Source organism: Pygocentrus nattereri, chromosome 13 (genome assembly GCF_015220715.1).
Source record: "Pygocentrus nattereri isolate fPygNat1 chromosome 13, fPygNat1.pri, whole genome shotgun sequence".
In the NCBI taxonomy this organism is placed as follows: domain Eukaryota; kingdom Metazoa; phylum Chordata; class Actinopteri; order Characiformes; family Serrasalmidae; genus Pygocentrus; species Pygocentrus nattereri.
In genome coordinates this window covers 6,431,614-6,457,410 of record NC_051223.1, presented here as the reverse complement: position 1 = coordinate 6,457,410, position 25,797 = coordinate 6,431,614, and the positions used below count along the sequence as shown (strand labels likewise).

The 25,797-nt window shown below is 42.0% G+C and overlaps 1 protein-coding gene across 2 annotated transcripts in view; it reads left to right on the top strand.

Annotated features, from left to right (window-relative positions):
- The window catches only part of grid1b (glutamate receptor, ionotropic, delta 1b), a 447,318-nt gene that overhangs the window by 257,825 nt on the left and 163,696 nt on the right, over nt 1-25,797 (top strand). For both annotated transcript variants that reach the window (XM_017710569.2, XM_017710568.2), the window contains exon 4: nt 14,512-14,717. In XM_017710569.2, coding sequence (XP_017566058.1) covers nt 14,512-14,717 — 206 coding nt within the window. The remainder of the gene's footprint in view (nt 1-14,511; nt 14,718-25,797) is intronic.

Below are 25,797 nucleotides of genomic sequence, written 5' to 3'. Positions count from 1 at the left end.
CTCTGAAAACCAAAATATGCTCCATTCTGATGCACATCTTAATGAAAAAGATCTTTACAATTCTGCCAAACTCATTGCAATATGAAGGGGATGACTTGCTTCCAGGAAGGATGCACCTCAGGAGCAGTGGCATCAGCAGTGCACCCCCTATCAGCAATCTAGATGCATATACCTATGGTTCAGATTGATGCCTTGTTGTCATCCAACTCAAGCACCATCTCAAAAATATGTGTGGTTGTGTGTTACCCAACGTACTTCACATTTTCTGGATAACATATGAATCTGCCGCTTTAAAAATCAGACAGTATTTTATACTATGAAGTAAACCAGAGAAACCTTCTCAATAATCCTCAGACTGCATCCTGTCACTGTAGTCCATAAATCCCTGGTACCTGTTGACTTTGTGATTCAGTCCATCAGCAGACACATGGAGTGTGCGTGGATGATTGGACTCAAGCCGGCGTGTGTTCGGTTGCAGTTCAGTGGCTGCGGCTCAGGGATGGATGGACCCATCACGCGTCCCTCCTCAGGTGAGGAGGTTCGATAGCTCGAGCTCTTGCCAATGAGGCGTCTCCCCAGTGCATCCATCACTCAGCTGCTACGGGCGGGAGGGTTACTGTGCTGTAGCCCAGGAGGTGGGAAGACAGGAGCCACATGGGAAAAACATTGCAGTGTGAGAAATGAACTTCTACTGTGTTGAATTTACACTTTGATTTGATCGAAGAAGCAAAAATGCCTTTTTTTTCCACTTGTCTTTACCAAAACATAGAAAATGCGCTGATGAGCCATGACATCAATGTTTTAATGGGTCTACATGAACAAGGCCACAGTGTAATGCTTTAAGGAAGATTAGGTACACTTTATCTTGGGGATCTTTACTCAGTTTGACCCGCACAGGTTGAATGTTTCCCCCAAAATGAAGCTTCGGCAATTGCATGTGCTAGTTAGCCTTCCCCTGTCACCCGTGAAGAGAACACTTACTGCTAATTCTGTTACATCAGCTAACAGACATCCATGGTGACTATCAGAGCGCTGAGTGATCCTATATACCCAGAGAGAGCCTAGTTGAGTGATCACTCACCCTCCTTCTGGAGGCCTGCTTACCTGCAAAGTTTAGTTCCAACCTCTACCTAACATGCTACCCAGGCCCTTACCTCACAGTAACACATAACTCAACTAGTCTTTTTAAAAAGATAGACCACCAGGACCAGAGTTGGTGGCCTCTGGCTTATATAGCTGTAGAAGAACTCAACAACTCCCTGTATAGATCTTTAGCTCGGCTTTCTTGACTAACATATAACCAAGTGCTGGAGTAAAACGAGTTTTGGAGAGAAAATAAGTATTCCCGGTAGTTTAGTCTTATGCTGGTCTTTATCTCAATCCAGAACATCTTCCCTGAAAGCTGTGGCCATAATTTTAGTGTCTCCCTAGAGATTTTGACAAGGGCTGATCGCCTGCAAATTTAAGCCCACACCCAGAGGAGCAGCCGCAGCTTTCGTGGCTTAAAACTTGATGCCTTGTGACCTTTAAGTCATGGAGCAAGTGCAACATAATCCCAGTGGGTGTACTACATATACAAACCCAGTAGAAGGGATTACAATCTGCAAGTAATCCAGAGGCACACAGCTACTCGCCTGCCACTCTGTGTTCTTCTTCCTGTCTGGAGAAGAAAAGGCATCCTTCAGGCAAGCTCTCACTCTATGCCCCCCCAACATACACACACCCTATGTGAGAGCTCCTGCCTGCCCCTCCCCTTGTGCATGCTGATGACTCATGCTAGGTCCTTAGTTACAGACTGCTGTGAAAGCATTGGTCCACAATGGCTGCAGCATTTTGGCTTCAGATGTCATACACAAGCTCTCTGGCTTTAGTTTGATGCCAACATATGAAGAGCATTTTATTATTTTATGTTTGAAATGGACATTTTTGTTGCAAGCAAGATGAAAGCTGCCAGAGAAGAACACTTATTAGAAATAATTGAGCCCTATAGCATATATCTAATTTAATCTAGGTACATTTGCAGAACATATTGTGAACATGACAGAGGTACAATGGACGAGAGCTGCAAAATAAATAATCAACTTCAAATAAGGACCAAGTACAAAGTTGTTTTTAAACTAAACTCAGTGCTTGTGTGAGTAATAAGTCTAAAAAAAGTCAGTGACGATAACGCAATCCCACACCCGCCTTGGTCAGTAATTATTTAAAGGTCTTCAATATATTTTTAGCCATGGTAATAGTGGCCAATCACCATTTGAATTTTAAACAAAGACTGTAGTGTGAGATCAGATTCTCTTCTTTTAAACCTTTACCGGTCGTCTGAAGTGCCATCCAGACCATAAAACTCATCCAAACATCATGTTAAAGAAATGAATTGAGGCAATGGACAGCTAGACATTCACTACGGCTAACAGGTCTTTCTGCTGTATGCTTTGGACACAGTTGGCATTTGTCTCCTGTGTGAAACAGCTCCAAGCCTCTGGGTTGAGTATCCTGGAAGGAAGCTCAGCAACTCACTGGCTCAAACTGTATGTGTTAAACATGAATAATACATTGATTTGAGCCAGGCCTTCAAGGCCCTTCTTGATTCTCATTGCTTTCGAAGAACCCTGGGGGTGGATCAGAGGGATGCCGTTATCTGTGTCTAAAATAAACAAGTATAAGTGAATGCATTATGGATGTGTGAAGCCAAGGTGGGCTCCGCCTGCCAACATATGAGCTCCTAGGAAGCCAATCCTCGGCGGATTACGCCGAGATTTGCCGCTACGTTTGTAATCCCGTTGTGTGGCATGCATCAGCAGGAGCAGCATCTGGCAGCAAAAGGCTGGTGCTGCAAGCAGACTGTAAGATAGGCACTTGGGACACTGGTGGGAGCCCTGAGACAAATCCCACACTTTGGACATTTTGTCTTTTCTTCTGATTCAAGCTCAGATTTGCAAGAATTGTTAAGTCAGGCTGTCATCTCTTGGCGGGGTCTTCTGTGCAAATCACTGTGATGTCTTATAGTAGTCAGTGAGCGAGTGCGAGGTGCTTTTTGGCCATCCAAGGTTTTATTGCCAATGTTGCGTTTATAAATAGACTTCTTTGGTCGCAGCATCACTGGGAACTTGAGATCTTCTACCACAGAGAGAGTGAGAGTGAGAAACAATGAAATCGTACATGGTTGTGGCACTGGGGATCCCGATATGACATGCTGAATTAGTACATTTCTAAACAAAACACCAGTCATGTCCAAAACATCATGTCCACCTTCACTTTTAGTGTGTTATAACCCCCAAAAGTAACTTTTGGTAACACTTTCCTGAAAGGCAGCATTTGTATTGCTATGTGAGCCTTTCATAATTCATTTTGACCAGTGTTTTCAGTTGAAAGCTAGTACATGTCCTGTTTGTTGGTACAGGGGGAAAAACATTATCAAACCAACAAGGTAAGTATCTGGTCAAGAAAATTACCTTTTCTGTTTTGTACAGTGCAACAGCTGCACAACACTTCATAACATCTCTTATGTTGTGACACCAGCCTTTGTAAAGTGTCATATGAAACCTTTTCACTGTGCCACTATATTCCCCTGCACTGCTGTTCGAGTAAATGACAAAAAAAAAAAAAAAAAGACAAGACTCTTGGAAAAAAAAAGAAAAGACAAACCTGAGAATGCAAGACATTGTGAGCAGTTTTGGCTGTGCTTAACCCTATTGAAGAGGAAAGGCCTTGCATTACTCAAATCTTTTCTGCACAAGGACCTCTGGGGAGTGACTTGGGATTGCGATGTTCTGCCAAGTGGGTAAAGATCTTTCCATAAAGGGAGATGTTCCACCATCCTTGTCTTTGATGGCTGCCCACAGAGCAGCACCTGCATAAAACTCCCCTAAGAGACACCCAGCTAATGGCTTCCAGTGGTGCCATCACCGTCAGGCCTCATCTCAATCAAACTGCTGTGCTTCGTAATCATCCGCAGAAGTGTAATCAGACGTTGAGTGATTGTGTGACTGACACTTTCTACTGCAAGCGTCTTCAACGTGTGCAATGAGTACACAAAACCGCTATTTACAGTCAAAAGCAAATGTGTCTAGATTGACGTTTTGACATTTCAAATCATACTGCATCTACTACAAAGCTCTTTAATATGTGTTTAGAGACTGATTAAGAGAAAGCAAAGCACAACTTCCATATGTCAAGTTGTGACATTTTCTGATCGTGCCATTTAAGGCTGGGCTTGTCAAGCGTGTGCCAGAGATGAGACTTTTCTGGAGGCTGCTCCAGTGCTGCATCAGTGTTGCACAGAAAGTAGCACAGCTTTGGCCATCCTGAATGATGTACAATCTACTCCATCTCCGTCTGGTTCAAGAAACTGTCCCAAGGAGACGAAATAATCTGTGATGTGAGAGCAATCTATGGATCAACGTCTGCGCATGAAAACAAGTGCATGCACATTAGTAACCTTTTCACATATCATTTGCAACAGCATGCCTTCATAAATACATCATTTCCATAAACATGCCCACATTCATGTAGCATTACAATATATGAGCTTCTGCTGTTCTATGTGAGCTACATTTTGTATTTTATGGAGGCAGTCAGGTATTTTATCAGTAGCATAAAGCAAAACTCTCTAATCTGAACATGCAGTTGCATGGTTTCATTGATGCGCCCATATAGAAGCATATCCACTTTAATGTGCAAGGTTATTAGCATTGCCTTTGTTATGTTGTATTGTTATTGTTATTGCTGATTACTTGGAGGTTGCTGACAATTATTTAACTGCAAATCAGGCATTTTCAGGCTGTTACACTATACACTGACATTTACACGCACTTCTACCAGTGTGTTCATTTGACCATATGCAACTTTGATGAATAGGTCTCAGTGTCCTCACAGGACTTCCCTCAGCCAGCCTGTCTAAGGAGTCATTATATCTCCCTCTCAACAGAAAAAAGGAAGCTTGGATTCTCATGGACGTGACGTAACCTGGAATGCCCAGAGAGCAGATATCTAAATCCTCCATAATCCTATTATGTGTGGCTGCATGCCAGTCAGAGAGCATGCAGGTTAGCAGAGGTTACATGAAAGTGTGGGGAAGAAGACACAGGCGGAAGTTCACTGAACCCTCCAGGATGCTCGGATGGGATTGGCAGCACAGCGGCTTACCACCAGTCTAATCTGGCATAGCAGGAATATTAACCCTCACCTTCTTCTTTGGAACTTATTAGGTTCAGGATAGTCAGCTGGTTTTATGGAGTGGAGTTTTGTGCGGTGCTGTATCGTCTTAAACTTGACATGACTCCCGTGACATTTGCCGTTCTTTAAACAATGTCTAGAGGGTTTGTCCTTCTATTGGAGTTTGCTCAATAAGAGCCCTTTGGGAACCACAGGAGTCCTAGTAATGCTTTATTAAGGGCAGTCAACAAATCCAATTCATAGAGTTGGCCTGACATGCAGTTCAGTTCGCAGTTAAGGGAGATAAACTGGAACAACAGACTGTTGTTTTTATGCTTTTTTAATAGAAATAATAGTCTGCTGTTCCCTACCTGAGGAAGGAAATGCTAATATGATGCATTATAAGCTGTGTGAATAGTAATTGGGACATCTTGCCCCAAAGGTCTAAGATGACTTTTTTCCAAAAAAATGTTTTTCAAAATTGAATTGAAACAATTGAATTACTCCCCCACAAACCTTGTGTATTGTTAAGTGTCTATATAAGAAGTCTTATATAACTTCATTTAAATGCAAGGATCGGTGTAATACACTGCCAAAAAAATGATCAGTTGACCCAAAAATGGTTCTATTGAAAAAGATCCCAAGAATTTGATTATCCAGATCAGAAATATTTAAAGCATGGGTATCCGGTAAATGTGTTGAGATAAGACCCCATCATTTAGTTAGATGATCTTACCATGGGGGACTTCTTCCCCAAATTTACACAATAATGAAAAGCACAGGAATTTTTATGCTCTTCAGTTTATTTTCATGTGAATGCCACTCTTTACAGCAGACATTAAGAGGAGTTTGGGCCATCCTGCCCTCCATCCCCACCTTCAAGAGACTCTCTAACTCATATCCCAGGATTTGGATCAACCTGTTATGTCGTATGCCGTCCCTTATATCCCACTAAATCCAGACTGTCATGGATTGACCATCCCTCTCTCACCAGTTCCCCAAAGTGGTCTCAGGGTCTGGATGGTTAGTTTGGACTGTCCACCCACCCTCCCCCAATAAGTCCCATCTCAGAGGTAGAACCATCCTATCCCATTCTGCCCCTCCCGCCAATATCACAAACCAAACAGCACTGCAGACACACAGATGACATCACAGCACGAATACATGAGTGGCTCAGACTCATCCCTCTTCAGGGCAGATGGTCCTGACAGATTGTCCATCGCAGGAATGTGTGTTTCTGTTTCAGAAACATCCTGTGCTACACTGCTCCAGATTAGGGAACACAGACTGCACTGAGAACAATGAACTCACCGGAACAATCTCATCCACAGCAGCACATCTAAGACCCAATAATATTGACTTTTAAGTGACTGTTTCACATGGTGGCTTGCAGCAGCACCACCATATTTTTTGTTTCTCCTAACTTTAAAAAAGTTACACAACTCCAGCTTTCTTGATAGCAAAACAATGCTAAGATACCTACCTGCCAATATCAAAATCAATGCAAACAAAAATGGAGAAAGTGGGTAAACTTGCCTCTTGGAAACTGCGTATACTCTTTATAGCAAGAAAAGGCCATGATAAGCATTTCAAAAAGCCTATGCAAATGTAGATGTTGAACAGAGTGTCACTTTCTATTTTTTTGTTATTTCTGAGATGATTTCCCATATGCTTCCCATTGGCTGAAATTCTACGCAGTCGCTACTTCAGCAAACTTCAGGTTGAACGACAGGTATTATAAAACCATTACAGTTCTGAAAAAAGAATAAATTCCAGCCATGACAGCTCATGAAGGGAATAATAATTTGGGACTTGCTTGCTTCAAATGGAAATAAACATTGCAATGCACACAAGCATTTGCGTGCAAGTCAACGATTGTAATTAAAACAACGCCTTTTGTCAGGAGAACGGTGAAATTAGCTGTCAGTGAGACATTCCCTTGTGGAATTTCTAATACATTGCTGCAGTATAGCTGTCAGATCTCAGGTCGCCTTTAACACTTTCTTCTTTTCTATTTATTTTGCTTTGCCTGAGCAGAATCAATGCGCATCAGTAGGCCATAAACAACCGCCTGCTCACATCCTGAGTAAGTCTTCAGCTAAATTGAGTGCTCATTTCAAATCAAAACAAAGATTTCAGCGCAAAGACTATGTTTTACCAACCTCTACATCCATCACACATTAGTTACTGGATTGTAACTGTAATTGTAAAGCATATAGTGTTCTGTATGATATTATGGTGGTTCTGTATGAGTGCTGGTTATTTTTCCATGCAACAACATTACATGCAGGCTTGTTTATAAAATATAGAGACGAAGGAAGTCAGGGCCTCCGGCACTCAAATCTACATTGTCCCCAGAGTAGAGAGGAGAGAGCAAACGCCTCCTGCTCACTGATTGATCCCCCCCTTCCTCCGCTGGCTTGCATCCCTTCTCTTTCACCAGCCCCAAGTTTAGCATGCTACTTGGCTGCCAGCAGATCCACAGTGTTCTGCCACTATCAAGGAACTACAGGAAATGTCCTCCTCATCAGCGGGGCAGCTTTTCATGTGAAATCTTCCAGGAGGTTGTTGATCTGGAATGAGCAGAGGCAGGGTTTAGTGCAGTGTCTTTTGCATGTCATAGCTACGATTTCATTGTTGGGTGGTATCTTTGGTCACAGAATAGATTTAAATGGCTCAAGGTCATTTAGTTTCACAGCTTCATCTTCATTCTTTGAGGGAAAAACTGACCCTGCTGTAACATCATATCCATTTTGATCAGTTCATGTATGAGTCCATGTTAAAATGCTGTAGTTGATTTCAGGGTTATGGGACTCAAGTTGGGTCTAAGTCTTGTCTTTGTCTCAACATTATTTTGACTTGGTCTTGCTTAGAACTGGGAGTATGTTCAAATGCCTTCTTTATTTATATATATATATATATTTTTTTTTTTTATTCTGTGAGAGCAAAGCTATGTAAAGTGAACAGCATTTTAAACCAAATGCAGCTTCCTGTTCAACAACAGGCACTTGTCCACAAATTTCTGTTTTATGCTTCAAGTTTATTTTTTCCCTTGCAAGCATGTGTGAAACACAGCCCCACAAAATTTCATTTGTAAGTGACTGCTGAAACAAAAAGTGAAGCAGAAACCTTATTTGGTATGAAACAAGCCAATATGCGCTATCAATTAATATTAAGTCATTTTATCTTAAGTGGTAAACACTGCATAGTAAGCTCATCAGTGTATGCCTTAGTTAGTCTAATAACTAAGGCCCTTGCCCGGATCTCCAAGCTCTGCCTCCTCTAGGGAAGGATCGTTGGTAGGATTGAGAAGATTCCTTCCACCATCCAATGATGTCCCCAGTCAAAGTCAGCAGCCCCCCAGCCCCACTGTATACAGTGTTGGTTGGGAACCACTTTCCTCTCCTGAGGCGCCTGACAGTTTGCCAGAACCTTCTCGGTGCCTGTCGATAGCCTTTCTCCATGGCCTCACCAAACTCCTCCCACACCTGAAAGCCACAACCCGCTTGGCCCTTTGGTGCCTATCTTTTGCCTCCAGAGTCCCACAGGCCAAACAGGCCCGACAGGACTCTTTCTTCAGCTTGATGGCTTCCTTTACCCGAGGTGTCTACAAATGGGTTCGGGGATTGCCACCACGACAGGCACCTATAACCTTGCGGCCACAGCTCTGATCCGCTGCATCAACAATGGAGGCATAGAACAGGGCCCACTCGGACTCTATGTCACCGGCCTCCCTCGGTATGTTGTCGAAGCTTTGTCGGATGTGGGAATTGAAGATCTTTCTGGAAGGTTCCTCTGCCAGATGTTCCAAACAAACCCTCACAACACATTTGGGTGTGCCAGGTCTGTCCGGTATTTTCACCTGCCATCTGATCCAACTCACCACTAGGTGGTGATCGGTTGACAGCTCCGCTCCTCTTATCACCTGGGTGTAAAACACTTGGGCGCAAATCTGATGACACAACTACAATGTCAGTCTATGAACTGCAGCCTAAGGTGTCCTGATGCCATGTGCACTCATGCACACCTTTATGTTCGAACATAGCGTTTGTTATGGACAGACTATGGTGAGCACAGAACTCCAATAACAAAACATCACTCGGGTTCAGATCAGAGAAGCTGTTCCTCCCAATCATGCCCTTCCAGGTCTCACTGTCATTGCCCACGTGAGCGTTAAAGTCACCCAGCAAGACAATGGAGTCCCCACAGGGGGCAACGTACAGTCGCTGAGCCTGGGAGCTATGAGTAAGCCCACTCCTGCCCGACACCTCTCACCCTGAACAACTCCAGAATGGAATAAAGTCCAACCCCTCTCGAGAGAATCTATTCCAGAGCCCCCGCCATGTGTTGAGGTAAGCCCAACTATATCTAGTTGGTATCTCTCAGCCTTATACACTAGCTCGGGCTCTTTCCCTGCCAGAGGGGTCATGTTCCATGTTCTGAGAGCCAGTTTCAGTAGCCGAGGATCGGAACACCAAGGCCCCCGCCTTCGGCTGCCACCCGATCCACACTGCACCGGACCCCCATAACCCCACTCCCACAGGTGGTGGGTCCATGAGAGAGTGGTCCCATGTTGCTCATTTGGGCTGAGCCTGACCAGGACCCATGGGTAAGGGCCCGGCCACCAGGCGTTCGACAAGGAGGCCCTCCCCCAGGCCTGGCTCTAGGGTGAGGCCCCGGCAACCCTAATCCGGGCAAGGGAAATTGGGTCCTGATGGTCTCCATCATATGGGGTTTTTGGATCACCCTTTGTCTGTCCCACCAACTAGAACCTGTTTGCCTTGGGAGACCCTACCAGGAACTTTTGCCCCTGACACCATAGCTCCTAGGATCATGTAGGCATGCAAAACTCTCCACCACGGTAAGGTGGTGATCCAGGGAGAGATCATTCAGAAGTCAATTAACAAAATTGTTTGATTATATAAAGACAAAAAAGGATATTTTAATTCATCTTACTACCATTCGCCTCCTTAAGTCAGAATGTAGAACTGAAATTAACTCAGGTTAGTAGTCTACTGTTTAAATCAAGTATTAATTACATGATAAAAATGCAATTCATTAATTTGGTCTTGGTCTTGACTTAGTCTCAGCTACTTCTGGTCTCAGTACTGACTGGACTAGACCACATTAGCCAGGTTTTCATTTAAACTTTTTACAACTGTTACAGGCATTCACAAAATATTAGAAAAAAAAAAGTGAATTAAGTTTTTTCTATGTACTACGGTTATACGAAGAAACTTTAGATGATGTTTGCTACCTTGATTAGGGGCTGCATTGATACCAGCAACATAGAGAGATTTAACTCTGTTTTTGCTTTAAATAGAATTATTTTTAGACACTTGCCCTCTTTTTATGACTTTTGCAGCTCAGAGATGCTGGGCAAAACAAGCAGTGGCCCACCTAATGAAGACTGAATTCTTTTTGTCTCCCCAACAACATCCACCTTGCGTCTGGGAACACAAAGGCACCACACAATTCTTGGAGCACATTGTGCAGATTTTTGGATTAGTAATTTCAGAATGCCTAAAGCAGCCTTAGAAAAGCTATGCACCATCATTGGACCATCTGTGGGCCAATCGTTACTTTGTAACAGCTTGATGCATCATTGTTTATTATTTTCTTTCACTCTTTTTCCACATTTTAGCTTTAGTAATATTCAAACTTTTCCACTTCATCTCAGCATAAAAACTTTTTTTTGTGATATCTGATTGTTTTTATGAACTTTGGGCTTTCACATTCTTTTTTTGCACACTGAATTCACAAAAACATGGTGTATGGAAAACCTACATCAATAATTCAATAGTCAATCATTTCTAGCATTTCTGCAATAACACACTGTATTCAAGCCAGTTTGATACTTTTAATGTATTTTACAGTTTTATACAACATCCTGTATTGAATTCCGGGTAGACATTTACAGTGCTACTGTAATATTACTGTAAAAATGAAAAGATATAATTAGCTTTACTGTATAAATAGTTTATATAAGTTATTTTCTGATGAAGCAAAGCGTAATGAACCTTCATCCAATACCTCTGGAATGAGGTGGAGTTGCATTTGTTGTCCAGAACTAATCAACCAACATCAGTACCTGACCTCAGCAAATCCTCACAGCAATGTTCAAAAATGAAGTATAAAGCCAGGACAGTAGAGGCTGTTACTGCGGCAAAGCAGGACCTCACTAAAACCCTTCATTCCAGAAAAGAACAGTGGGTGAGCAGGTGTCTACAAACTTTTGGACATATTGTGTATGTCACTGTATAGCAGACTGTGAAGTAGAAGTATTTTTTTAGTAATTATCTGATTACCACTGTTACAATACTGCTAATTTCAGCTAGCTATGGGATTCAGTCTTTATGGGCTTTGCAGTATTAGGTTAATGCCAAGCTAACGGGGGTGTATATTGACTTTCTAACACTGAGTTTAACACAGCTCAAACTTAAGCACTGAAGCACTGCAGTCCTTCGGTGTGTAGTTCAACTTATAGCCTATGTTTTTAGAGGAGTCTGTTAGTCTGTTGGTCTGTTAGCTTGTTGATTCTTTTGTTGTTTTTTTTTCATATTTAATTTAAAACTGCTATTTTTCAACTCCTAGTATGCATGAAGATATTTATAATATTCGAAAAAGTAAAGACTGTCGATGGGAGTAATACATTACTGTCAATATGTAGTCTTCTAAAAAGAAATATACAGTTTATTGCGGAGTCTTGGTCTCAACTGGAACTCTACTGTGTTGGTCTTGCGTCATACTCTGTTTGTTCTAGTCTTGGTCTTTACACAGTCTCACTTCCAATGATCTCGACAACAGCAGGAGTTGATATTCATTTGGAGGCAGCATAAATGTCCGGGAGCAAGAGCCGTGCATGCTTGTCACATGTCAAACAGAAGCCATCTTAATTCATGAGCTGCTGGGATTGAGTGTTAAGGAAATGCAGAGGCCGGGGGGATCAGTATGCGTCGTGTGTACATCACCTGGGCTCCACACTCTGCTGTTTCACTTCACATCTTACGTTCTGTCAACCAGACTCGCACACCAGCCCATATTTGCCCTGTCAATCTCTATCTCATCCTCCCTCTCTTTCTGAGGACAGAAAGAGAGTGGCAGTGAAGGGGGGGCAAAGAGAGAGAGAGAGAGACCGAATGAGTGACTGTGGCCATTAAGACTCACAGTGCCTTGAGAATAGCAAGAGATGGAGAGACATAAGAAAAAAAAAGAAAACACAGATACAACACCAGGAACAAAGAGAAAGGGGTGAGAGAGAAAGAAACAAAGGGATGGAAAGCCCAGAACAGAAGCCAAGTGCATCAGGCAAGGGATCACCGTTTCACTTTTTCCTCCACTAATCCCTTCTTCCACTCCTGGCAGGATATCTGGCGAGAGATTGGACTTGTTTGATGGGATTTGCTTCTCCATTCCTCTTTGATTATCTCTTGTTATGATCTCTCCCCTAAGTGCCACAGGTAAATTTCAGTGGGGCCTGAGCAGCTGTTGCTGAAGTCTGAAAGCCTCATACTAGCCCACCAGGACCACTCACTTAACTGCCGCTGGCGCAACCAGGAGAAACACATCAGGGCGAAACATAATGCACATCTTTGAGCCTGACCGAAGTTTCCGACACTAGCCTGTTCTTTTTGAAGGAGAGAGCAGTGGGCCAACAAAGATGTTAGCATAGTTTTGCACAATCTACACCTTGGACTCTAGTGTTCTAGAGGTGTAAACCATGCAAACTGCAGTCTTGTACCATAAAATGCAATAATTTAAGTACTACCCAATACAGTAGATTCATAGTTGCCAGTTATTGGTCATATAGTGCAATAGCACCAGCGGAATGACGTGGCTTCAAACAAACCACAGGTTGTCATGATGAAGTGAGTCATCTGGTACTATTCAAGGCTTTGAATGGCATCTTAACATTACATTCAATGTGATAATATAATGCCTTTGTCATTTCAGCTCTGAGAGTGTTGGTGTAAAAAATGTAGGCCAAATTTAGGGCACTTGTCCAGCCGCAATTCGCTTTGCAAACCTGGCAATGTGTAAATATCATCACTTTTGGACTGGGAAATCTGTCGAGTGACAATTTATTGGTTTTCAAAACAAAAAAGGGGGGACAGGACAGACTGTAGAAGCTGAAAGCAAGTATGAAAGCAAAGCCAAAATCTGGACATTTTAAGCGATGTATGTTACACTGTACAAGTCTTATTTTATGCTTGGTAATTGGTTCCCAGTTCTCACAAACTTTTCCCCATGTGTTTTAAAATGCTGACTTTTATGGGACACTTCACTTGTTCTGTAAGAAGACCTACTTCCTTTCTTGCTTTTTTCCCCACTCCAACCCTCCAAAGACGGAGTGACACTAAGTAGTAAGGAAGGTTAAAAAATAAAATAACAAAAAATTCGGCAGACAGGAACAGCTTTTTTACAAGATGCCTGTCTGGGCTAATAGACAGGAACAGTGCCCAGGAAGGAGCAATTGAAGAACTCTTAAAACACTCTTAGAGTGCAGTCTCAACCACCTACATTTCATTCCTAATTATAATTCCCCGTATTCTGCAGGTGTCTGAAAGAACTCTTCCCTCATTCGAAGCTTCCGCTGTTGTGTTTGAAGTCGCGGCTTGTTGCGAAAGCCAGAGTACACAGCCCGGGAGTGATGTGGCACTTTGGCTCGTCCACACAAATTATCATTCATACATGTAAAATCAGGCAGGCTGTGGATGAGAGTCATTAAAGCCGGTGGCAGGGAGCTCTCCACATGTGACTCTAGTGAGTAACAGTAAGAGAGATGGTGCAGATTTACCCACAGTCCCTGTGCTTTCTTCCCTTCACTGGCAGACAGTCCTGGCAGGTGGTTCGCTGCCCAGAGTGAAGCACACAGTGCCTGTAATTACCTGAACTGCACCAAGGAGTCATTGTGCTTGGTGTTGCTTAGGTCTTTATGATGGGTCTTCAAGGTATCTCTGAGGAAAGTGAGATAAGCTCTTGTATGTTCTTATGGAGTCAAGCAAGTGTAGAAAGGGACATATGAGGCTATGGGTATGCTGGGCATGTACGTTTGTCAGTTTTTGCCATAATTTGAAAATGCATGTTGCCCTTCACACTGTGTGTAAATTTGTGACCAAAAGAATTGTCCCATAATGACTCGGGGGGAAAAAAGTCTGGTCACACTGACTTGCATTAAAAATTAAGTATGTTGGTTCCATTTCCTGCAAAGTTAATGAGGTTTCATTCTGATAACAGTGATATACTACTACTACTACTACTACTACTACAGTTCATTAGCTGTTTATCTACTGTATCTTTGTAGCTGAACTGATCGTAACCCAACCTGGTCTAACCATTGCACTTTTCAACCGACAGATATCCGTGGACTGCAGGGCTTTTTGGACCAAACATCCAGACAAGGTCTTGACGTGTCTCTACAGAGGGTAGATAGGAACATCAGCGGCGTTTTCTCCAGCCTGTTCACCAGCATGCGCACTGAGGAGCTGAACCGCTACAGGGATACTCTGAGACGAGCCATTTTGCTGCTGAGTCCTCGTGGAGCCCAGGTCTTCATCCACCAGGTCTGTATGTTTGATCTCCTGTGTTAATATTGAACATTGTGCAACTTGTTAGCATAGGCTTGGAATGTCTGGGGTTACCCATGAGACCTTTCAGGTTATATGTGAGTGGAAACAATGCAAATGTGAAATGAAATGCTTTGGGAATGCAACTTATTAGCCCATGGATTTAACATAAATTAGCATGGCAGAAAAGTCCCCAAAATACATGAATTAAGTAGAAGTGTGTTGTACATATGGAGACCATGAAAAATAGTAAGCAGTCCTTTGCTCTGTTGTCAGAATATCATGTCAGTAAAGTCAGTGATGATTGGCATATTATCGGCAGTATCTTTGTTGATATTGCCAAGTCTGCTTGTCAATTATGGCTGATACCAGCCAACTGATATATGGTCGGGTTCTAGAGCAGCATATAGAGCAGGGGTGTCCAATCTTATCCGCAGAGGACCATCTGATGAAATGTTTGACAACTCAGACCAAATAATCAAACAAGCAAAATCAGGTGTGCTTCAGCTTTGTACTTTATTTACTTTTCCTTTTTTGCTCTGAGTTGAAGGAAAGTAAATTATTTTTTTAATAGATCAAACTGTAAAATTATGAACTTTTTCATATATGAAGTGATGGCAGTGTCCAGTATATACACAGAATATGTAACAAAAATCAGAAAATTTTGAAAATGTACCTTTTTTGGTAGCATGCAATTGATTGTAATCCAGACCCTCTAGACCAGAGTTCACTAATTGGCGGACTGCAATCCAACGAGGGCCTGGACCTATGACCGATAAACTATTGAAAATGATCTAATTTCGATAGTGTGGTCCTATTTTGATTGGCATAGCTTTTCTACGACACACAGACCAATCGCATGCGTTGTAAATATCACATGTGACGCTTCTCAGCCAATTAGATCTGTGCATTACGATGAGCGCTGAGACTTCAATGAGTGAGGCACACACAGGAGAGAGATGAGGCGAGAAACAGCAGTCAGAGAAGAAAGTGAGCCAGATTATTTTACATGACGTGCTCTAAAAAGGGAAAACAGACAATAAATGTTGTTGAAATATCACTGAATTCTACTTTATTTGATTTGACATTCAGTTTGACTGTATAAGATGTTGATATACCTACTCGTCTACCTCAGTAAACAGTATATGGCACTGAATCATGATGCAACTTAGACATTATGATGTTCTGGATGTTGAGGATGTTTTCTCTAATTGGACCTTTAATTTTAATTGAAGAGCCCTGCTCTAGACCCTACCAGACCCCTACAGCCTAGATCTGTTTATGGGCTTTTTCTCTCACTGCATTCAGATTGCAAATCACTTAGCACCCCATAAAGCTCTTATGAAGCTCCATCTGACCAATGTCCCACTGTCATACTGACTTCAGCCAGACACCAGCCCTCATCCTGGCTGCGCACCAGCCGCCGCTGTCAGAATGAAATAGTACAACTCTCATGCATATGGATATGGATATGTCACGCTTTCGGTCAACCATATTTTTGGAAGGGGTAATTTTAGTTCAGCGCTCCTCCCACTGCCGGAGATGCCACTGATCGTTGTATGAAAACGAGGTGGTGGCGACAGCTGGTTTGGAAGTGTTTTTTTTTTTACTCTGTATGGTGAGGATGAAAAGAAAAAGGACAATCTGAGGGGCAACATCTAATGGAGGTGTAATTAATGTTCCATGCTGTTATTGGCTTATCATAAAATGGAACATTAGCACAAATAAAATGAAAAAATCCCGTTAGAGGTCCTGCTTATTAGCTTGGTCTGGGGAAATGAGTGGGATGATGCTGTACCTGCAGCTGTTAGAAGATGCTGTTAAGTCCACAAGTAATCAGTTGGCATTGGTTTGCATTACTTTGTCATGTTCTAAATATTTACCAAGAGATCTTTAAGTAAGTAGGAATGCAGACGAACATGAACAGTTAGGTATGGTTAATGTTATGGGACGGTGGAGATGTGAACCCAAGCGCAGAACTGAAAACCAGTAAAAAAAAAAAGGGGAGTAAGGAGATATATAGGAGCAACAGAGTATGTGTTAGACGTTACAAATGAGATGACCCGGTTCCAATTTTGAACCACCACTATATTGATCGGCAGTTCGTGGCATTACCGCTGCGCCACTGGGGCACACAGGTGACCATGGGAAAAGCACCTCAAGGAAGGTGGAAATGAAGAGGCGGGGAAAAACGGCAAACATAAGAAACACCATAAGCAGTGCGCGCAAACAAAGGCTAGGTTAGAAAAGGCGAAATAAAAGATAATCAGAAAACAAGACACTTCCTCCATGATTATGCCTTCATGTTTTGCCTGTTTTCTCTTTGAGAAGCAAGCACTTTTGCATGGCTTGGAGACATTTCTTGTTCTAGCCATCTTTTGAGCTTTTAAGTAGTTTTGAGGCAATATCTCTTTTGTTTTTCCAGCTCTTTTATTTTCTTTTCAAAGACTCAGTACTGTACCAGTCACTTGTCTACAAAGGTGTGACAAGTACTGCCATTTGCTGCAGCCTTAAATAGGGGAGCTCATAGGTGTATCGAGTGAGCCTGATTAGTCCATGGCTCTTCGCTGCCGTCGCCCTCTGCTGGCAACAGGTGGTGCAGGCTGGACTCCTTGCTGCCATCGCCCTCTGCTGGTAGCAGGTGGGGCTCGCTGGACCCTCACAGTTAAGGGCCTCAGCATATATTTACATTTTTTATGGCATTTGGCAAATGCTTTTATCCAGAGCGACTTACAATTTGATCATTTTACACAGGTAGGCCATGGTGGTGTTAGGAGTCTTGCCCAAGGACTCATTGGTATAGTGTAGGGTGCTTGAACCACAGTCTACAGTGTAGAAGACAAAGGTGTTAACCACTACGCTCCACCAACCCGCATGTATTGTGAAACAAAATTCTCGAGGGTTGCATGGAGCCGAAAGCATCTTCACTACCTTACAACCTCCCATACTTTTCACGGTTTAGTGTTGCTACGGTGACACGGTGACATTTTATGATATGTGCCATGACTAGTGGAAAATGATTCTATCACTGTTCTAACTGTGGAGATGCTGCGAGTCCAAGATGCTGCCACCATTTAAGGTGAAACGGGATAATTGGAACAAGAAGCTGGTAAACATCCTATTGTGAACCTAAATATAAGACAACCTATATGTTTTACTGCTTACTACACTGACATCTCACATTTAGAAGGTATTCCTTGTTTATTTAACAAATGCTAGTTTCACAGTCAAAAGCTGGCTGCCAAAGCACTTAGCATACTTCTTGCAAAACAAAGCTCCTCAAAGTCGTCCATGTTTCTTTCATAACACACGTTCACATTACAAGCCTCATTGCTTGAATCCAATTTTTTGCTCAAATCCAATCTCTCTGCACCGATGGTTCACACTCATTTAGGTAAGTGTTTTGAATCTGTCATTAATGTGATGAACCGGCCTGAAATGACCCGCATGAGCTCCTCCTACTCAGTAATGTCACGACTGAATCACTGCATCATCAGCACAAACTAACGAGCAGAACGAGCTTCGCTGAGAAGATCATTAACTCTGATCAGCTCTCAGCTTCATTATTAGAGAGACGAAGGAGAAAAAGGTGAGATGAGCTGCTTTTCCACTGTTTACAGGCTTTAACCTATGTTTGGCGCTGCTGCCATGGTAACACTGAATGATGACGCAGGGGCAGTGGAAAAAAAGCACATGAATTCCGATCTGATCGTCTCACTAAGGTCACATAGCCTTGAATCTGATCTACGACTATACAGTGTATGGAAGTGACTCAGGTCTGATTCGTTACATTAGTGCAAAAAAATCACATGTGCCACTTCAGCCTGGTAATATGAACACAGCCTTTTACTGACCAATCACAGGCTTTGTCTCGTAGTATCTTCGTCTGGGAAGTTCGCTCAGCTGCCATGTGCGCAACACGGCCAACAAAGTCTCCATGAGATGTTTACGGGTGTTCGTTTTCTCCGCAAATACAACATATCATTCTATGAAGCCAGGTGAACGTCGTAGCCACAAGAAGTATACAGTTAAATATAGTGCACTAAACATTGGAAAAGACAGGTAGCAGACATTACACATTGTGTTTACAGTCCAGTATTCATGAGGGTGACCATATGCCCTCTTTTTCCAGGACATGTCCTCTTTTTGGGACCAAAAAAAACTGGGATTTCTAAATGGCCTAAAATGTTTGGCTTTGTTGTCACATTGACATTTGCCTTCTACTGTCTGCCCTATAATGCCTCCTACTAGCCATGTCCTCGTTTTAATAGCCAAAATATGAGCAAACAAATTTATAAGAACCCAGACCCAGTTTACCTTAAAGGAAAAGTATGAGGGATATAGAACAGCCCAATTGGACCACAAGGAACACATTTCTGACTTGCTTTTTGAAATTCTACCTCCTACTGTCAAAATTCTGTAATGTTTCTTGTATGTTACCTCAGGCGTTTATGGTAAATATATGCTGTGTTTAAAAATAAATCTGCTTGAGTTTATTTTCGCTAATAATACAGATTCCCCTCATATTGGAGGTATTCACAACAAGCAACCGTAGCTGCAGAAAATTGACAAAAGCCTTATGTAGTGAATTTTAGAGAATGGGTACATAGTGCAAAAATGTTCAGAATTAATAAATTTGTGAGAAAAGCTGAAGAGAAACAAAACTTTGCCATTACTATCATGTTTGAACTATCATTATTAGTCCTTTCATCTTGTAATTTGGTCAAAGCCAAATGGTAATGCTTGAAACAAATCCTCACAGGCCAGTGTTCAACCTGGTTGGTGTGAACATCACCTGGAACTCCAACACGAATTCTCTTGGTTTGTGGTGGTGATGGAGGCATGGCATTAAGGGATGGGCGACCTCTTTATGAATGCCCAAGAATCAGACTAGAGACAACCTCTGCTTGGAAGCTTCTTTGTTTCAGTGGCTTTTCGATACCAAGTAGTCTGCAGTAACGGTGGTAGATCAACCATGCTATAACAAGGCCTAACATGGCGATTTGCTAGAACAGGTAGAGGTGCCACCTCCATGACCTCATGTGGTCTTTGTCCCCTGCAATGCATGCATCACAGAGGTCTGTCCTGAAGTGATGCATTACTGTCTGGAGATGTGACACTTTGTCCTTTGAATGTGCAATCAGGGATTTCAAAAGGTTTCTCTCTATTCTAAAATACAGAAGATTATTTTTCTGCCAGGGCTTCATGTTTGGTTGAGGTACACCATCTAAATCATTTGATTCACTGCTGTCAATCATTAGACCCAGTTGACTCATTACTCTCCATGTCCTTATTGCTGGGAGTGTAATCAGGGGCTTCATCTGAGCTGTCTTCACATCCCTAAAACTCACTGTCATCTCCATTGATGATGTTGAGTGCATCCTGAAGACTGTATCAGTTATTGGTATTTACATTTATGGCATTTGGCTGACGCTCTCATCCAGAGCGACTTACAATTTGATCATTTTACACAGGGAGGCCAAGGTGGTGTTAGGAGTCTTGCCCAAGGACCCTTATTGGTATAGTGTAGGGTGCTTGCCCTGGTCGGGGATTGAACCCCAGTCTACAGTGTAGAAGGCAAAGGTATTAACCACTACACTAACCAACCACCACTTGTATTTGTATTACAAGTAAATAATATTCCATTAACACAGGGCAAACATAGGACATTAGAACTTTTGCTTGCTTGTTTAAAGCGTCTCAGCTACAGCCAAGGTGTCATTTCAGTACTGATTTGCAAAAAATGTTTCATATTACATTTTATTACTGATTTAATTCATTTCACATTGTTTTTATGTTTACATTTGTTAAAATATGCCTTAGATTGAGCAACGAAAAACATAATGACATAAAATAATAGACTCAGTCAAGTTAGTTGAGCAGATAATCAATGTTTTTCTTATTGTGACAAAGACTGTAAGTATTTTAAGATTAATATCTTGGTGTAACATATGTCACAGTACAATTTCATAACTTAAATTTCATTATTTGATTCTAACAATGCAGTCAGAATGGGTTATTTGTAATATATGGTATGTTATTAAAGCATTAAAACTGTTACATGGGTTGGAACATACCTGTAAAAACAAATAACACACTTGTAAAATTAGCTGGTTTGGTCTCACGCACTAACCAAGCACACTGCCGATTCCTTAATGAGGTCACATGAACACAAATTCAGAAACTGTCATATAACTGCATCCAGGAAGTTCAGTATATGTCACTTAGAGACATCACGAGGATAAAGTGAAGGAACTTTCCAGCCCTGTTAAAATGTTTGTGACACAGTGCCTGCTGTCTGTAAATAAAGCAAATCTGTTTCATATGCCATGTGAATATGTAAATAGATACACTCACCAGCCACTTTATTAGGTGATATGAAAAGGTTGGACCCCCTTTTGCCTTCAGAACTGCCTTAATTCTTCATGGCAGACTTTCAACAAGGTGTTGGAAACGTTCCTCAGATGTTTTCGCTGGTTATTTGAGTTTCTGTTGCCTTTCTATCGTCTGGAACCAGTCTGCCCATTCTCCTCTGACCTCTCACATCAACAAGGCATTTTCGTCCACACAACTGACCGCTCACTGGATATTTCCTCTTTTTCGGACCGTTCTCTGTAAACCCTAGAGATGGTTGTGTGTGAAAATCCCAGTAGATCAGCAGTTTCTGAAATACTCAGACCAGCCCGTCTGGCACCAACAACCACGCCACATTCAAAGTCCCTTAAATCCCCTTTCTTCCCCGTTCTGATGCTCGGTCTGCACTTCAGCAAGTTGTCTTGACCACCTCTACATGCATAAATGCATTGAGTTAACAAGCAACTGAACAGGTTTACCCAATAAAGTGGCCGGTGTGTGTATATCACCATGGGTCTTTTAAAGTGAAGCCTTGTGTCCACATAACTGTATGAAAAAGACAAATACTAGTAAATAAACCTTCTACCCTTAGACGATGGATAAACACGAACAAACAGGGACTATGATTTGTGAATCTTGACCTCTAAGATCTCCGTTCGCTTCAACTGAGTGCATCTTGTTTCTTTTTTCTTTTTCTTGATTTTTCCCTCCCTGTGCGTATGAGTGTTTTCCTCCTCTATCTGGGCGAGTCACTGGGGGGGCATGTGAGACAGGCTATGCTTTGGCCTTTAGAAAAAACGAGCCAGCTGTCTTGTTTCTGCTGTCAGCCATGACAGGCCATCCTGATGAGCTCAGAGATTCAGCTCAAGCTCTTCTGGAAAGAGATGTCTAGGTCGGTTTGCGTTTACCGTGCCACCCAGTTGCACTGTTGCCCTGCTCTGCTGTCTACCAGTCAGCTAGAAACTCTCCACTGCAGTACAAATGACAGAGACCGCAGAAGAAGACTTTCCAAGACTGACCTGAGATGTTACTGTATTGAAACGCTCGGGTGAGGTGATTGGAAGTCTCGATAATGGATGCAAGTTTTAAGTTTGGAAATATTATAGTAGACTCTCATTGGGCATCATGGCTCTTATTGTTTGTTTTCTAGAACAGACAGTCCATCTTTCAAAAAAGCCCCTCTAGCAAGTGGAGTTGGCAAGCTTCACAGTTAGCAGTCACAATGAAGCAAAGACTCTTTGTCTAAACAAAGCTATTCTTAGACTTTTCTGAACTACTATAGACACTACAGTATTACTCTTTCCTTTCCAAGGTACAAAAGATTCACTAGATTGTCTCAATGAAGGAGATTCATTGCCTTTAATGTTGCTGATTTCCAGATGAGACATATTGGTTACAACTGTAGTTGTAAAATGACCAACTCGACATCCAGCAATCCTTTGGCAAGGATTAGGCTCCGTTTGCCAAACATAATCACCATTTGAATTCCCAATTTAGTTTTTTGACCACACTAAATGTCGCTGTTAAAGGCTATAAAAATTGACTCAGGCGCTCCTAAGCAAACCTCCCAAAAATAGGCTCCTCTGAAGCTTTTGTACTAGTAGTATTTCCATAAATGCTTCTTCACTTCTAGACAGAAAGCCGCACTAATGTTCTACATAGAACAGCCTAAAATATTTCAACACTGCTGTCATATTTTAAAGGCTTTTGAACACCAATTATAGGACTTTTTAACAGTGTCTTTTGTACATTCACAACATTAGTGAGCGTGAAGTACTTCACTATACCAACAAGCTGGTCGGCACACTAATCAATCAGCACTTAGTGCTCTAACAATAGCGTCCTAAAACCTATTGGTTTTACAGAAAAAAGACAAAGATTCTATCATTTTTCTTAGATCTTTTAAATGGAATATATTCTTCTGCTTTAGACAGCGAAAGGAAGTCCTTGCTTAAATGTCTAGAAAGATTTAGACTTTTATCTCCATTCACTTCCAGTCAAGTCAAGTCAAAGTTTATTTATATAGTGCTTTTTACAACAGATGTTGTCACAAATCAATGGTCCAAGCCCCCATGAGCATCGCCAATGGTAACAGTGGCAAGGAGAAACTCCCTAAGAACCCCCTCAAAAGGAAGAAACCTTGAGAGGAACCAAGACTCAAAAGGGGAACCCATCCTCCTCTGGTCGACACAGAATAGCAAACAGCATTAATATAAAATATTATACTGCAAAACGAGGAAAACAGGCGGAGCTATGGTCAACTAGACTAGTTTTAGTTTATGCAGCAGCAGCAGAATCAGGAGGGTCAATTCACGATGTTGAGGTTTGCACAGCGAGATGGTCAAACAGGTCCAGAAGGCTGGTGAGCATTTTGAGAACTCACTCATGAGCGCCCTCTAGCTTTTCACCATGTTTTTGGTAGGAAGTGGTCAAGGTCCCTTTAAACTGTCTCAGGGGTATTTCTACTAGGGCGAACACAAACAGAGCTTATTGCAGTTGCATCACAGCGTATTTTGTGTACACGTATCTGGTTCAGAGAGCAGCGTTATTCCGTTGGTATGCTGATTTTCTCTTGGTAAATATTCTTTCAGCACAACTTCAGTGCCTCCATCTAGCGACTATGCCTGATATTGTTAAAAAAAACATGCCTTTGGAAGACTAAGCTGCTAATTTACAGATTGTTTTCAAAGAAAAATCCATACAAAACCGTTACTTGCACAAATTCAGTAAACGGAGTGTAACATGTAATCAGTTGCACCTTTAATATCTTACATCAATATCCATATCTATATATAACCTGCAGGCAGAACGCACTTGAAGCGGACATAAAAAGCATACTAAAGAGATTTCATACAGGATAATGATCTTAAAATCTGCATAAAGTGCATTTTTTTTGTAAAACGCAAACCTTCCTCTATTCCTCTCAGCCTATTACATCACATATGAATGAAAAAGTCTGTACAGTGAAGCTTAGGCCTAGGGCTGGGTTTAGCTGCTATAGCTTTTCTTGTGCTTTCATTCATGTAAAGTCCATCTTGATAATTTGGGCTAGTCTCTGGCAGGACTGATGCATCTATGAAATCCGGGACATCATAATCCTGCTCTTGGAAGTCATTTGATCTAGGAATTTGAAAAGGGTCATCATATGTGACCTAGATATGCATCTCTCAGTGGGCAGCTACCAGACATGATGGCTGGTGATGGGCACTGCTGAAAAATAAATGCATCTACATGCTGAGTCGACAGCAGTGGATGCTACAGCTGTGAAATGATTTGTTTTGCCCTGCTTTACCTCTTTGTGTAAGGACCTAAAGACTACCCACTATAGATTGGCCTTAATGGATCAGTTAAGCTGAGGCCCGGAGGTGTGTGGCAGTTGTAGCTTTCCTTCACAATTCCTTGCTCCTTGTATTCCCTGTAGAGATATTGCTGACATAGCTTTCTATATACCAGACAACCAAGGTCTGATATACTAAGCCTATTGCACAAGGACAAGTGAATCTGTCTCATATGCCATATGAATATATAAATAGATACACTCACCAGCCACTTTATTAGGTACATATGAAAAGGTTGGACCCCCCTTTGCCTTCAGAACTGCCTTAATTCTTCATGGCAAACTTTCAACAAGATGTTGGAAACGTTCCTCAGAGGTTTTGGCTGGTTATTTGAGTTTCTGTTGCCTTTCTATCATCTGGAACCAGTCTGCCCATTCTCCTCTGACCTCTCACATCAACAAGGCATTTTCGTCCACACAACTGACCGCTCACTGGATATTTCCTCTTTTTCGGACCGTGCCCTCTGTTCTAAACCCTAGAGATGGTTGTGCGTGAAAATCCCAGTAGATCAGCAGTTTCTGAAATACTCAGACCAGCCCGTCTGGCACCAACAACCACGTCACGTTCAAAGCCCCTTAAATCCCCTTTCTTTCCCATTCCGATGCTCGGTCTGCACTTCAGCAAGTTGTCTTGACCACCTCTACATGCCTAAATGCAGTGAGTTAACAAGCAACTGAGCAGGTTTGAGGAACCTGCCGAATGTGGGCAGAGATTCCATATTCTGCTCAATTCAGTAACTTCATTTATTAACACGGCAATCACTTATTCGCTGTGCCTTTCATAACCCTGTGCCTCACTAGTGCATAATTTCTGGGTGGTCCTGAATGCAGGTTGCAAGATTAGCTGAAGTCTAAGTAAATAGAACGTTCATTTCATACACATTGTGAGTGCATTTTGCAGTCGCATCAAAGCACATTTTGAAAGAACACTTTGCCAAAAAGAAAATGAGAGTCTTGGAATGGCCTGTTGAAAATAAATTGAGTTGACATTTTGTTTCTGAACCCAGTGAACTTAATGCATTTATAAATATGGCACAAATGTCTGAAAAGTTTGCCGGTCCATTGTATATCACGAAAAGATGAATCCATTGACTTTCCGTCTACATCCTTTCCTGTGTTTTCTTTACAATCCCATCGTGGAAGTTGCTCTGGTAGAGTAATAGGAGTTATGCAAGTCTCCTTATGTGACCTTCGTGTTAATCTTGCAATGAATGTCCCTCATAAACTCGCAGTGAAACAAAAGGTATGCATTCCTAGGTCCCCAATGGTGTCACTGCTGCTTTTCTTTGTCGTCAAAACATGTGGAACTCTTAGGCTCTTGCGTGGATAGTCATTGAGCCTATCGTCAGGCGACCTTAAGTGATGCCACAGCCATCTGTCACTTGG